General features: G+C 53.1%; 2 protein-coding genes across 2 annotated transcripts; one reads left to right on the top strand and one right to left on the bottom strand.

The window, feature by feature from the left end:
* Positions 1–4,574: 4,574 nt before the first annotated feature.
* On the bottom strand, positions 4,575–5,033 carry CTRU02_203790 (uncharacterized protein; the record flags this gene model as incomplete). Its single annotated transcript, XM_036722364.1, has 1 exon — positions 4,575–5,033. The coding sequence occupies one exon, from the start codon at positions 5,031–5,033 to the stop codon at positions 4,575–4,577; it is 459 nt and encodes a 152-aa protein (XP_036585970.1).
* A 6,989-nt stretch (positions 5,034–12,022) lies between these two features.
* Positions 12,023–12,487, top strand: CTRU02_203789 (uncharacterized protein; the record flags this gene model as incomplete). Its single annotated transcript, XM_036722363.1, has 1 exon — positions 12,023–12,487. The coding sequence occupies one exon, from the start codon at positions 12,023–12,025 to the stop codon at positions 12,485–12,487; it is 465 nt and encodes a 154-aa protein (XP_036585969.1).
* Between the last annotated feature and the right edge of the window lie 1,297 nt (positions 12,488–13,784).

Below are 13,784 nucleotides of genomic sequence, written 5' to 3'. Positions count from 1 at the left end.
TGAGCCACCGGAACCTTGCCCGGAGAGAAGACCGGGAGGGGGGTGTTCATCGGACAGGCTCCGACTGGGGGTTTTCTTGGTAAGTGTGTGCCCCCGTCTCGGTGTCGTTTCGGTAAATGAATCGCGACACGCATACCTGACGGTGGCTGGCAAGCGAAAAAGACCTCCTACCACAACACGAAGGGGAGAATTAAAAGAATTTTGAAAAGAATTTTTCCATTAGTGGATCTTTATTACTGCTGACTACGGGGCCATACTGCCGAAGAAGAGCCTCGGAAAGCGGAACAGAAGGGGGGGGGGGGGGAAGGGGAGCCACTAAGCAGGAAAAAAAAGGCTGGACGAACGGGACGTATAGATACCCGCCTGTCAAATTTGCATTTGCCAAAAACCGCTACCAAAAAAAAAGGCCCGTTTTGCTGACTACTGACTTCCATGTAGTACCACGCAGTATATTGCCTTCCCGTTGAGCATCCTCTTCTGTACAAGCGTTATCCGTTATCATCCCCTGCAGGCAATCCCCCAGGCCCCTTCTATCTATCCCATGTGGGTTCGGCAGGCAAAAAAATTTGCTGGAACGAGGAGGAGGAGGAGGAAGACCTTGATCCTGGAGCTTCGAAAAGTTCCACCGGCAAAATGTTGCTCCCAAAGAGGATCCCTCAACCCCCGGTCCAGAGGACAAAATGCCTGGAAAACGGGTCCCCCCTCCGCTCTTGGCCCTCCTCCCACCCAGACGACGGGACGATCGCTCCCGGGGGTTGACACGTTTGGGTCCGCTGGGTCATCCCTTTTTGTCAAACTTTCCAATCTCTCTTCCCTGTCGGGGGTTGAACATGGGTTGTGAAGAGGGCCCAGGCGCCGGGAACCCATCCCGGCGCAGGGTTAATCAGAGAGCAAGAGTCATATCCCTGCATCTCAGTTCCCCGTTCTGGCGGTCGAGAACACAGAAAACGGCGGGGGGGAAAAGGAAAAAGGAAGAAAACGCAGCTCCTCGCTGGCTCGGTTGATCATTATACGAAATGATAACTCCCCCCCTTGTCAACAGTAACTGACTGCCCCATCGAGGGCGTGCATGTAGATTACGGATGTTACTTGGGACAAACCCCATGGCTGCTTTAATTCATAGCCGGCGGACCGCGCTGCCACCTCCCCCCCATAGGGCCTTTTGGTAAAATGGCACAATTCAAAGCAGCAAGGGACCCAGTTATGGTCTGTGGACCCTGTGGTGTGCTCTGTAGTGGGTAGAGAACAGCCCGTTCTGCCGGTACGGTAACAAACGGAGAGAGCAATTTGTTATCTCAACCCACACTTACTACCCCGCGCAAGCAAACTTTGCGGGGGAAGATGGCAAAGGCGTTATCGTCCCCCAACGATTACGATTACGGATCCCGCCCTCCGTTCTCTCCCGTAATGCTTGACGCACTTACGCAGCCCTACCAGGGATATCAGGGATTTTGTTACTACACACGAGAAAAAGATGAGTCAATGACAGCACGAAATCAAGGTCAAGCAAGCCCCCAAGATAAACATTACACACACACACACACACACAACTATCAAAAGCTTTCTAGACGACATTACCGGTTTCGCAGCCCGATCCCGGGAAGAGGAGGAGGTGGTGGGAGGGGTGTGATTTTTTGGCGTGCAGATACCGAGTCGCTCCCTTCTCGGGGTTTTCTGAGGGTGTAGAAGAAGTTCGGAATAAATGACTTGAATGTGTTATGTTGTCCAGGCAGGCCAGACGCACTGTGGAATGTCTGTCTTTTCGGAGCACCTTGACTCTCCAAGCCTCGGTCAATACCCTCCATGCCCGTCTGACCCCCTCCGGAGCCGCACGTAGATTGACCGCCGGAAGGGACCATGCATGCATCATTATTATTATCATCATCATCATCATCAGTATAGCGAATCCAGGAGTGCGACGTGATGAATAAGATAAATGACCCAGACATGACTCCCTCGTACGCCACAATCTCGATTATTTCCCCAAATCAGAGATGAATCACCGCCAGTCAAACTCGCGAAAAATAAGATCGTGATGTGTCAAAGATTGGCGGGAAGGCGTTGACTCGGAACCATGCTCGAAAAGAAAAGCTTGAAATGCCAATACTGGACGGATCAAGTAAACAGACGTGTCACTCACAATCACTGACGACAGCCTCACCTCACTCAACACCACCACCACTACTACCAACACCACAAGTCCGAAACATTCCGTATCTTTCGGCACATTTTTTTCTTGGTAGTCCCCCTTCAATCAAGCTCCCCCCGCATCAACCACTCTCGTCATCGGCAAAAGAGCTCCATGTCCATCAATCACAGCTCTCTCCCCAGATCACCGCCCAGTCAGCAGCAACCAACTGTGTAGTATAGCTTTTTGGATTTTTCCCCGGACTCTCGCCCCATCGGCAGATCACCCCCGCGTTCCTTTAGGTGAATTATCTAGCGTATTTCGCAGAATTACAGCCCAGCTTTTCCGAAAACGCAGATTAATGGAAATGGTGTTTCGCAACGCACTCTTCGTACTGCAAATCCCCCCCCCCCCCTTTTCAAAAGCAACCACTAACCAAAAATTGGGCGTTGGGCGCGGGATCCCTTTCCCTTCTCACTAAAATAATCATGGCTGATCCAGACCGCCGGATCTCCGGTCCACCCCGAACCTGGCCCCTAACCCCCAAAGAAAAGCCCCTAAAAAGCCCTGCTGAAGGTGCCAAGATGTGCAAGTAGGTGGGTGTCGGAAACCAAAGGGCAGCAGGCACCGTCGGACGCAAACGGTTGCGGCAATCGCAGTGTGCGAAAAAAGGCCTAAACTGCGAAGATACCGCGACCGCGGTAAACTCAACTCTAACCCTCATGAAATCCAAGTCCTCGTGCCGAGGACGAAAATTGTAGGTAATGCATCTGGGCCTCGGCCGAACATATCCCTCCCTCCTCCCCGCGCGGCATCCCATAGTAAACTGTGGCGGTGATGACGAATGACCTTGGAATCCCCCCAAATAGCAACAAATCCCCATTAATCCGCCTCTCCAGAATTCCAGTTGATCCGTGTTTTTTGCTTCTGCTCGACGGTCTAGATTGAACGGGGGGCAGTGTAGGCGGAGCAACGGCATAACTACGGGTGAAGCGTATCAGTATTAGTGTCCACTTGGAGGAGGTTAGATACGTAGTCCTATTAGTAGTGTAGTTGCTAACCCAACCCCACAAATCCCCCGAATCTGGTATTTCCCGACCGTTCCCGACCGTTTTCGAATTTCGCCCAGTCGGTCAGTCCTCCACCACCCATTCGGTCCAGCCCCAACCAGAACTCGCCGAAATACCAATGACGACATTCTTCCCTGTGGCTAATGGGGGTCAACCCTTCAGCCCGACCCCAACACACACACACTCACACACACACACTCTCTCTCTCAATCAAGAATCAGCGAGCGAGCATGCATGCTGCCCGCCCTGCTGCCGCTGACTGGCCCTGCCGCCGCAAGCTTGTGGCGGCACATGCTTACTGAATGACTTGACTGACTGACTGACTTGGGCCAGCCAGCCCGTGTATGACTCTCTGTGTGGCCTCAACATGACTCTGAAAATCTCAACTCTGACGTTTTCGAGGCAAGGGGTGCAATGATCTGTAAAGTCTGTTGCTCAAGTCTTCACTAGTCACTGAGTCGAGGGATGCAAAGGCTCTTTTTTGTTTGGTTGGTGAATAGAATCAAATATTGTCTTGTCGCGCGTGGCGAAGGGTATCTCGTACTACTTAAAAAGCTAACTACTAAAAATTGAAAAAAAAACATGACGCTGATACTATGATGGTTCCCATGCTGATCCCAGAAATGTCCTGATACCTCGATGCAGTGATGCAGTGGGTGTACTGTTACCCTTTTCCCATGTTCCCTCCCAGACAAGATGTGATAAAAACTCCATGCGACAATAGATGACTGTTCAACCTCAGAGGGTTACAGCAAGGGGGGTATCAACACGAGAAGAAAAAAAAAACCAAATAACCCAAGGCAGCAGCGACATGTGAAATGCCTGCGCGCCCATGATGAATCCACGAGGCCACAGCGTGCGGTGCGATGCGACGAGGCAGCGCACCCGACCTGCCCTCACCTGCCACACTACCAGTGCCCGATGACTCCTCGGTAGGCCACCTGTTGTGGTGGCCGATACCGCCCAGCTCGTGCTAGTGTGGCTGAGACACACTACTGCGGGCTCCCCCACGATCGGCTTTGCTTGTGTTCCCCCACACACGGGCTTCCGAATCGCCCCGTGCTGGAAACCAAAAGCTGCCTTCCTTTGGGGCGGTAAAATCCCCAAAGGCGAGTTTGAAGTGTTTGATTGCCGGCGACCTGAATCGTCGGAGCGAAAGGCCATGTTCGCTTCGTCTGTATCCCGGATTGGTGGCCTTTGCCGTCACTATTTGTAGATGTGACCGTCATTAAGTATTAGAGTTCGCCGAGGCGAGGTGTAAGCGAAGCCAGGCCATGTTCTTCGGAAGGTCAACCTTGATCGTCCGAACAAGAGCTGGCTATGCGCATCGCCCAATATTGTAGTTGTTGGTTGCTGTAAGATTGTTGGGGAAGCTTTCACTCGGCGATGGGAGTCATGACGGCCTGCTTGCTCTTGGGGCTCTTCTTGGAGCTACCACGGCGGGTTTGCTTTTGCCTCAGGGCTTGCTGACGACGACGCTCCTTCTCGAGCATGACGCAGCGCATGGCCTCGCGCTGGAGAGCCATCCTCTCACGTTCCATCTCGAGAAGCTCGGCCTCGGTGATCTGGGGAGAGCGCGAGCTGGGCGAAGAGAAGCTGGCGGAGCTGGCAACGCTGTGGGTGTCGTCCTCGAAGTCTTGGGGAAAGAGGTCCTCGTCGGAAAGGTAAGAAGTAGCTCTGGACTCGCCATCAAAGTCGGCGAGGGTGTCGCGGCGCGGCCACGAAGGGAAGGCGCAGGAGCGGTCGTGGGCGAGCATGTTGCTGGGGGCGATGTCGATGGGAGCGGTGATGGACACGGCGCTCATGGAGCTGTATGATCCGTATGAGCCGTACATGGCTGCGATGTGGATGTGAAGAGTGGAGTTGGTTCTCGTAAAGGTCTTGTTGGTATAAGCCTTTTGAGCTTTGAGTGTTGATATTGTTGATCTCACGTAGAAGCCGAGAGTGTGGGAGAAGGTGGACACGGGAGACTTATAAGCAAAGGCGCGTCTGCCTGCCTCTGGTCTTGGGGGGTGTAAAGGGGGTGTGTGGTGTGCAGGGTTGCACGAGCTAACGTTCCGAGGAATTTCGGAGAGTGGATTTTGCAAGCCTAAAAATTGGGGGGTACGGTCCTGGTTACCTGTGTTCCCGGGATCCCGAGGGGGTGGGAAAACAAGGCAGGGAGGCGGTGACGGAGATGGGAGAGCTGACACTGCAGGGAACCTTGGGCTGGACCTTGAGGGGGGGTGTCTCGTCAGGGCGGGAGCGGTTGCAGTTGTCGTTGGGGGCGTATGTCAGATGGGGGGTGTAACTGACGGGGGTGTCGGTGGTAAAAAAAGGACCGTAATGTCGGCGACAGGGCTGGGCTGGAGTCGCGGGAGGATGTCCGTAATCCGTATTTGCTTGGTGCGAGTGTTACTGTTCCTTGTGGTAACGGACGGAGGCTTTTGGCTTTTTGCTTGCTGGTGGCAGCTTGTTGCTTTTGGGTTGGACGGCCGAGCAGCTGGTGACTATTCTTGACGTGGCGTTGCTGAGGACTCGGGCAAGGCTTTTTCTTGAGTCGCTGTTGTCCGAGTGGAAATCCTGCTTTGTGGTGGGTGGTGGTAGTGGTGGTGGTGATGTGTAATGTACGGGCAGACGGGATCTTGTTGCTGATTGTTTGATGACGATGACTCCGACGCTTAATTTGGAATGACGATGTATATAACTGACATGTAGACTGTTGTCGTTCCCCCTTAGATGCGAATAGGTAAAGGATCGAAACAGAGGGATGACTCGAACAGGTGGGCAATAGAGTCATGGAAATATACGCGCAGACGACAGATGGGAGGCCTTGATGAGTAGCAATCATGATCATGGCGCAAACAAAGCTGAGTCGTAAAGATGGGGGAATGTGAGCGGACGGGCCAGGCTCAGTGGTGCAAGCGGTCGAGGTTGCGATGGACAGGTACGCAGGGAGACGACATTCCTGACTGTACGGTTACCGTAAAGGGAAGTACCTGATGTATTCATGGTGTAGTGATTGATTTGATTGATTGATTGTCCCCCACGCCGCAGGGACAAACACACAAACACCCCCCCCTATTGCTACCCCGGCTATGAGGCTTGCCAACTCTCTACTTTCTTTATTTTTTTTTCCCCTTTGATGATGTGTCCCAGGCCGGAGGGAGACATTATGGCAGAGACATGCGATGCGAAAATGGACGACATGAGACGGAAGGGGGCCGCATACGGGGAAGCAACGGGAGAGGACAGCGGTAGAGCGGGCAGCCACCAAAAAGCAAGGAAAAGTAGTGGAAAAAAAGAAAGCAAAGAAAACGGAAAAAGAAGAAGCGGTGTTTGACCGCCTTGTCGGGAAGGGGGTGTGTACCATAACTTCCAAAGTGAGTGTGTGTGTGTGTGTGTGTGTGTGTGTGTGTCGGGATTCATTGGGTAGTAACTACCCCCTCCAACCCTTTCCAGCCGGTGGACCATGACTCTTTTCCCGTCCCTTGGGCCAGAGGCGGCAGCTCCTTCCTTCTCTTTTTCAGGCTCAGGTCCCCCCAGGCCCCCGAAGCCCCCCCGTCTTCACAGTGCTCTGGCCCCCCTTTAGCGGTTCGCTTAGAAGAGGGGCCCCGGGAGTAACAGCAAGCCCCAAGTGATTGCGTGCCTGCCAATTTCGTCCCGACAGCGGCACAAGTAAATTGCTTGGCTACGCTCTTTCCTTCTTTGTGGCCCTGCCTTCCCGCCTCCAGACTCTTTTCTTTCCCTGGCTAATATAACAAATAAAAAAAAGCCACGGTACCTTCCAGGCCCCCTTCCCCCCTCCAGGCTCAGTGTCCACAGCTTCTGGCCTTCCATATTTTCTTCTGGCGGGCCCATGTCCCCGGGGACACAATCTGGACTGCCCCGGGCCTCGGGGCCAGCCAGCACGGGCAGTTGGGTAGGTACCCTGCTTGCCTCGGTGCGCTCGGTGCTTCTCCGTCCAGTCTCAGGCACTTCTGTCGCTGTTTGCTGGGTTTTGTGTGTTTTGGGATTTGCCCTTCATTTTGTGTCCGTATTTGGCTGATCGCCAATGCTTTCCTCGTGGTGTTCACCCCAACCCGTCATTGGTCACTACTTTCGTCCTTTTCTCGCTGAAATCTTGAACTTTAGCTTATTTACCGAAAAATTCGAATCAAGAGGGGAAATAGATTTGATTGTTGTACGTGTCGTGTACTTGTCATGCTGTCTACGTCTTCGCTGTCGTACACCCCCTCACTATCCCATTTTCAAACAGCTTCAGGTTGATCGACCCGAAGCTATCCATCACACCCCCTCATTCTCAACAATCGTGGATCGTCAGGTTCCAGCTTCAAGGTGTTGTTGTTCCCTTCTTTGGGCGTCAATAGGTCCCCTCTTTCACTTTCCAGAGGGAGGGGCCGACCAGGGTGATGGGAGGGGCAGTACATTGTAGAGGGGATAGAGCGTAAAACTACGAGACGACCGCGTTCGGGGAGCCACAGTAGTGAGTACATGGATGGTAGCAATCAATTACAATCAACTCCAGTAAGGTATTCGCACCTCTACGGCGCACACACTTACAAACGCCTCACCGCCGCCTAGACCCTTTCCCGAGAGACGTCCTCCAGTGCCGGCCGGCTGACTCTAAAATGGAGGTGTGGTTGTGGTTACGTCTGATCTCGTTCCTGTTCCAGTAACCGACAACACCGCTCTCTGTGGGAACCTGTTTGGTTGGCTATTATACATAGTACACTGCATCTCAGCAAGCCCACTACAGACAACACAACCAAAGCATCAAAAAGTAGGTGTGCCACCAGTCTGCCGTGGCTGCATTCGGCACACCGTTCCCCGTCCCGTCCAGGGCTGAAGGAGTCGAGTCGGCGGTCTTTGGGGCGGCGCATCGCATCGCATTGCATCCGCGCCCATCCCGCTCCAGTTACATACGAGAACGGCGAAACAGAGGTGAAATTTCCTTTTCAGATTACCAGAAGGGGTCCAACAAAAAAGCAATCACGGCGGGGTGTAAAAGGCCAGGAAAGAACCACAATAAATCGATTGAGTAAAGGTGTGAAAAGAAAAAAAAGAAAAAGAAGAAGCCATTTCCGTACCCCTGGCTCCCGACCGTTGTCTCTCCATCTCTCCTTCCCCATCCAAACCACTGGGCCGGGTTGGGCTGCTTGCATCTCATTAATCCTTTTTTGATTTTCTTTTTTAATTGATTTTTTTTTTACCCTAGGTGGTGAGTGTGCCTTTTTCGGCAGCAGTTTACCTGTTGCAAAATTTTATTTCCCCGTCGCTGTCTTCCTCGGTCTCTATTGTCGCGATGCTCGACTCTACCCTAGCTCGTCCTACCCCGGCATCTCATCTTAATCATTTACATGTAGCCCACGACGTACCAGGTGCCCGGAGTCAGGCATAGATAACATGGCCAGGGCCAGGTGAGGCGAAGGTATGCACCCTCGTCATTTGCGGCGCTTCTTATTTCTTCCGTGAGATTCAAGACTCAGGGGGTGTGTGTGAAAGAGAGGGGAAATCAAAAAACACCGTCAGTTATCATCCAGCCATCATTATTACCACGGCAATGAGATTCATAAAATTGTTGCCCTGGCAGGCATCGAGACCCGTCCAGTCAAGGTTTTACACCTTGAATGATTCAGGACAATTACTTGACGAGAATGCGACTGGCTTGGATGGGATGGCCCGGATGCAACAATGCGACGAAGATGTTTGTTTTCCTGTGGAATTCCGTTGGATGCCCGAATTTCCTCCATTCCTCCAGACAACCACCGACATCACCATTTCTGATTGCGACCCCCCTGTTCCCCTCCCGCCATCGCCCTCCAAGAGATGCGACGAAAGAAAACTTACGAATCCATCTGTTTGTCGGGATGGGTGCATCGGCTTGCCTTCCGACCGTCACTACTGGTTTCTGGCTGCTGTCTGACTAGCCGTCCCCCAACGTCCAATGTTTCCGAATTCACCTATTGACACCTTGACCGTCAGTACATTTCCCATCCAACACGCGATGCGACTCAAACAGGGTACAAACACACCGAAGCACCAAGCAGCACGCAATAGGGCAATACTCTTTCCGCAACAGGCGGTATCAGTATGCAGCACACAACACGCAGCAGGGCGGTGACAGCTGCATCCCTGACCGCCTTGTCCTCACCACTTGCTCACGTCTCTGACACTTACCGCCTGCCCTCCCATACAACCTTACTCTCACCTCCTAAACGCAGAGTACTTACTGTCCAGACATGGCTTGTACATCATTCGTCCATATCTCTGCCCTCCGTGAATCCGGCCGAGCTGACTGGCTGAGCCGTCTTCGCCTGTGTCTGACCCGAGACGTGTGTGTCCTTCCCCAAGCTGGCCTGACTCAGAATGGGGGTGGCGCCCCAGATTACACTGACTTACTCTTCCTACTCGGTCTTAGCCCACCACTACCTTTGTTTCCCCGGATCGTCGTGGCTGCTGCGGGTGGGTGTGTTGGGTGTGTGGGTGTGTGCCGCCGGCCCAGCCAGCCAGCCAGCCTTGGGACGAGAGCGGTGTTACTCGAATGCCACACACCTTTTTTGTTTGACCGAGCTTTGCTGCTGCTGCTGCTGCTGCTGCTGCTGCTGCTGCTGCTGCTGACCTTACCTCAGAACAGGCAAGAAAAGCCGTTACGTTGCCTTGTGTAGCTTGCTGCTTGTTACTTGGCCACCCCCAGCCCGCTTCGCACAAACACTTGGACGGCGAGTTCGGATTGGGCCTTGAACGCAGTTTGCGATGGCCTACCCCATCCCGTCTCGTCCCATCGTTTGCGTCGTAAGCCAACCGAAACGGAGCGTTTGGCGATATTCTATTCTGGCCTTCTTTCCCCCTCTCAAATGATATGACACAGTTGCTCCCTTGCTATCTGACTGGTCCCCCGCCATCAGCGGCAAATGCTCATCCGGATCGAATAGAATCGAATTCTATCATGGGAAAGGAGAAAAAGAAAAGAAAAAGACGCCCCTATTCACCCGAAAAAGGCGGGATGCAGGCACGCAAGGGAAAGTCATAATGATGGCGCACGCAGGGGGTTGCCCAAAAAAAAAAAAAAAAACACCATCTTTTGCCTCTCTTATTGTGTTGTAACCCCCTTGGGCGATGAGATCAAGCTGCGGTCGACTCAGAATGCCAAAAAAAAAAAAAAAAAAAATGCCAATGCTGATGCTAATGCCAATACCAATTCCTTTTCGTCTTGTTTCAGGTCCATTAAACAAGACCACCGAGACGGATGCTACTCCAGCACATGCCTTAAGGGGCCATCCGGCTGCATCCAGTCGCATCCGGGTCCGTGCCAACGACGGGACTGAGTCGGCGATCAAGAGCAAAAGATCAGATTGAAACGGCAACCCTGACATAGCTCCTCATCTTCCCTTCCGTTCTCTCCTGCTGCTACATTACTAGTAAATAGTAAAATTGTAAATGAACAGAGGCCAGGTCCGGACGGATAACCTCCAGGAGCGGTTACCGACACCGAAAAAAAGGGAAGACACACCGAAACAAAAACCCACGCGCTTTTCCGAATTCCACTCAAAACAGGGGGTTCGACGAGAAGAACTACATCCATCAAAGGAAAGCTACCCCGTGGCCCGGCGCACATCACATCTATTTGCAAACACAGGCGAAGCCCGAGCGATCCCCCACCATGGGTACTTCGCCCACAGGTACAAGACACCCGGTTGACTGCTCTCGCTCGCGTATACTATTATGAATTTCGTGATTTTAGCCTAACCAGCAGCTCCCCTAGCTCTCCTCAATCTGGGCCCCCCGGTCCCGTCGCGCACTGACCGGCAAAATGGGAAATGGAACCTGGATGCACACGTTGTTTGCTCGGTCAAGGAAATTGAGGGCTTCTAGAAACCGCCGGGGGGGTGGTCACCCCTGGGGCTCCATATCCACCACCAGAGCTCCCTCCTGAATTTGGCCGGCAGCGGCTCGCGGGACCCGGGGCAGGGGGGGCTTCCCTTTAGGCAAGGCTAGCGGCCATGTTGTTTGTTTGCTGCTTTCTGTTCTTCTGCCCGCCCTCCGGCTCTTGCTCGGGTTCCCAGCCGGATTGGTTTCCCGGAGAGACGGAACCGATTGTGCATGCAGCTCGAAACGTCTGCATAAAACTCCAAAGACGAAAAAAATTATGTGCCGCAAACGGTATCTGCGGGGGAGGAACGGTCTGATGTAGAGATCGACGTTCGAGAGAAGGCCGTTGGACATTACCGCATGCGCGCTGGATACTGCCCCCCGTGGTTTGAGCATATCCTGACCGCACTTGATATATTGCTCTTGTTTGAGGACGTCGTCGATCTGACTTGAGGCCGCGTACGGACAAACCCGACAGAGTCGCAAGCGGTCCCTCACGCATTTAATACACACGAGTACATACTTTCACCGCTTGAAGAATAGTGAGCCAAGATGCATATAGAACCTTTAGCAACTGCAAGTCCTCGATATGGAAACTCGTCGGCCAATGGAGAAGTCCCCTCCACCAGGGCAGCGTCGTTCTGATTGGCGCAGGACAAGTGATCTTCAACGGCCCTATCCGTTGTCGAACAAACATCCGATGCGACGACCTCGAGGGGCTCGTTGTAAGGCCATCGCGCAGCATTCGTATGGAGTATTGCTTCCTTCGAGGAGACGATGTTGCAGGGAATCTCCACTTGACCCCTCTTCTGGCGGCCGCGGTTCACACAGTCACTCACCTTATATGGCGAGATCACCGCAAGAAGAACAATCGTAGAGACCGTTCATAGAAAACAAACTCACAAATAATCTCCCGTCGTTACTCTCCGTGTGTCTCGTTGAAAAGGAGAAAGAAATAAGAGAAGAAAAAAAAATGAGTGCAAATCCGATAGTCCCCTACGAAATCGCTGAGACGATCCGCCGCAAAAAGGCAAAATACTGCCGATACGCAGACACGAACCAGTGGCACCTGTTCGACCAGATCGCGCTGCCGGACGCGACGTTCAAGTTCGTCGACAAGAAGAACGAGGTGGTCAGGCAGAACGGCGCCGCGCACGAGTGGGGGTCGCTGGCCGAGTTCCAGGAGCACTTCACCAAGACCAACGCGCACATCGACGCCATCCACATGGTCAACGCCGGCGAGCTCGAGATGGTCGCCGACGACGAGGTCAAGGCCATCTTTGGCGTGCTGTTCCACGCCGGCGCGCTCGACTCCGAGGCCGGGTTGCACTCTACTGGGGCCGGGCACTACCACGAGGTGTGGAAGAAGGTTGGGGATGATTGGTTTTTGAAGAGTTTGTGGATGCAGTTGATTTATTGGAAGGTTCAGGTCATTTGAGATGAGCGTGCGCTGGGGTGGTGGGTTTCGTTTTGGTGAAGTTGTGTCTTGAATGGTTCCGGTCTGTTTGAGGAGGAGTCGGATGCGGTTGGAGTATGAGTTTGATGAGTTATATTATGAATGAAGATCATGCGGTTCGGCATCCGATGTGTTGAGTTCACTTCCGCACACTTGTCATTTGCGGCGTCAAGTTGGGGAATGCGTGAGAAACAGGATCGACGACAAGGTTGTCTTCGTCTCGCGGCTCTCGGGTATCCTGCAGCTCACCTGCGTCGAGGGGTGCTTTTACGGATCTCAACTGCAGGCTGGAGTGATTATCCGATCTCGCCGAGCAAAAAAGTGATCACGATCCATCGCGGGGTGGAGGGTGTGCGGATGGCCTGGGTGTGTGCTTGGTGTTTTGGAGGATGCCGCGATCACGCGATGCCAGAGAAACCAGCAGTGAAATTTTCCGTCTCGATGAAGTGGATCATGGACATCCGTTTCTTGGTAGGAGTTGTCTGTTCGTTCTGCTGACGGCGATTGGTGCAGGTTTTGTTCGATCGCGGAGGCTGGCGACCCGAGACTCAACCTCCACGATCGGGACATGCGGTCCGTGGTATTGGGTGTGCACACATGAGCCTCGACGAGCGAAGACGGGCCGCCATCGAGGAAGAGATTGGTTTGTTTATTGGGGGGATACGAAATGCTTCTTGGCGGGTGTCTGCTTGCGCGGCGTCGGGTTCTACCCCGATGCTATACTCAACCAGGACTCCGGAGGAGGTTTTTCGCAGCAAGATGTTGGAGGTACGCAGAGAACGTGTTGATGATTTATACTATGCTATGACAGAACGTTCGGTCACTTTGGTACATGTCGAACATCAGGGGCTTATGATTTGAATCCTCAGATTAAGATCAGTTGGCTTGACCACTTGTGCATCACACCTTGGGTGAATCTATCACTTGACTGAAGGGAACAGCATTCTCACCAGCTACACCACATCACTACGTTTGAAGTAAAATAATCATTCACGCATAGGCGGCGCAATAATGGCACCGCTGGATGCTCGGCAACTGTGGGCTGCAACAGGCTCTGGCAAAGGGAACTGTAAGATACGCCCACTTCATTCTGGACGGCTCTGCGGCCGCGACGGGCCGCCCATCTGAACTTGCCAAGCTAGTAAGATAATTGTAAGCTGATTCTATGACGGGACTGTCGTGCCGAATAGTGACATGGCAGTTCCCCGCGAGTTAGCATGCGGTGCCGGCCCGTAAATTAGGTTGCTGCCTAGTGTTGATATGTCGTCTTCTTGAAGAT

Source organism: Colletotrichum truncatum, assembly GCF_014235925.2.
Source record: "Colletotrichum truncatum strain CMES1059 chromosome Unknown Contig_0002, whole genome shotgun sequence".
NCBI classification, from domain to species: Eukaryota; Fungi; Ascomycota; class Sordariomycetes; order Glomerellales; family Glomerellaceae; genus Colletotrichum; species Colletotrichum truncatum.
Note: the sequence above shows the minus strand (reverse complement) of the source record. Positions and strands in the feature narration are given on the sequence as shown.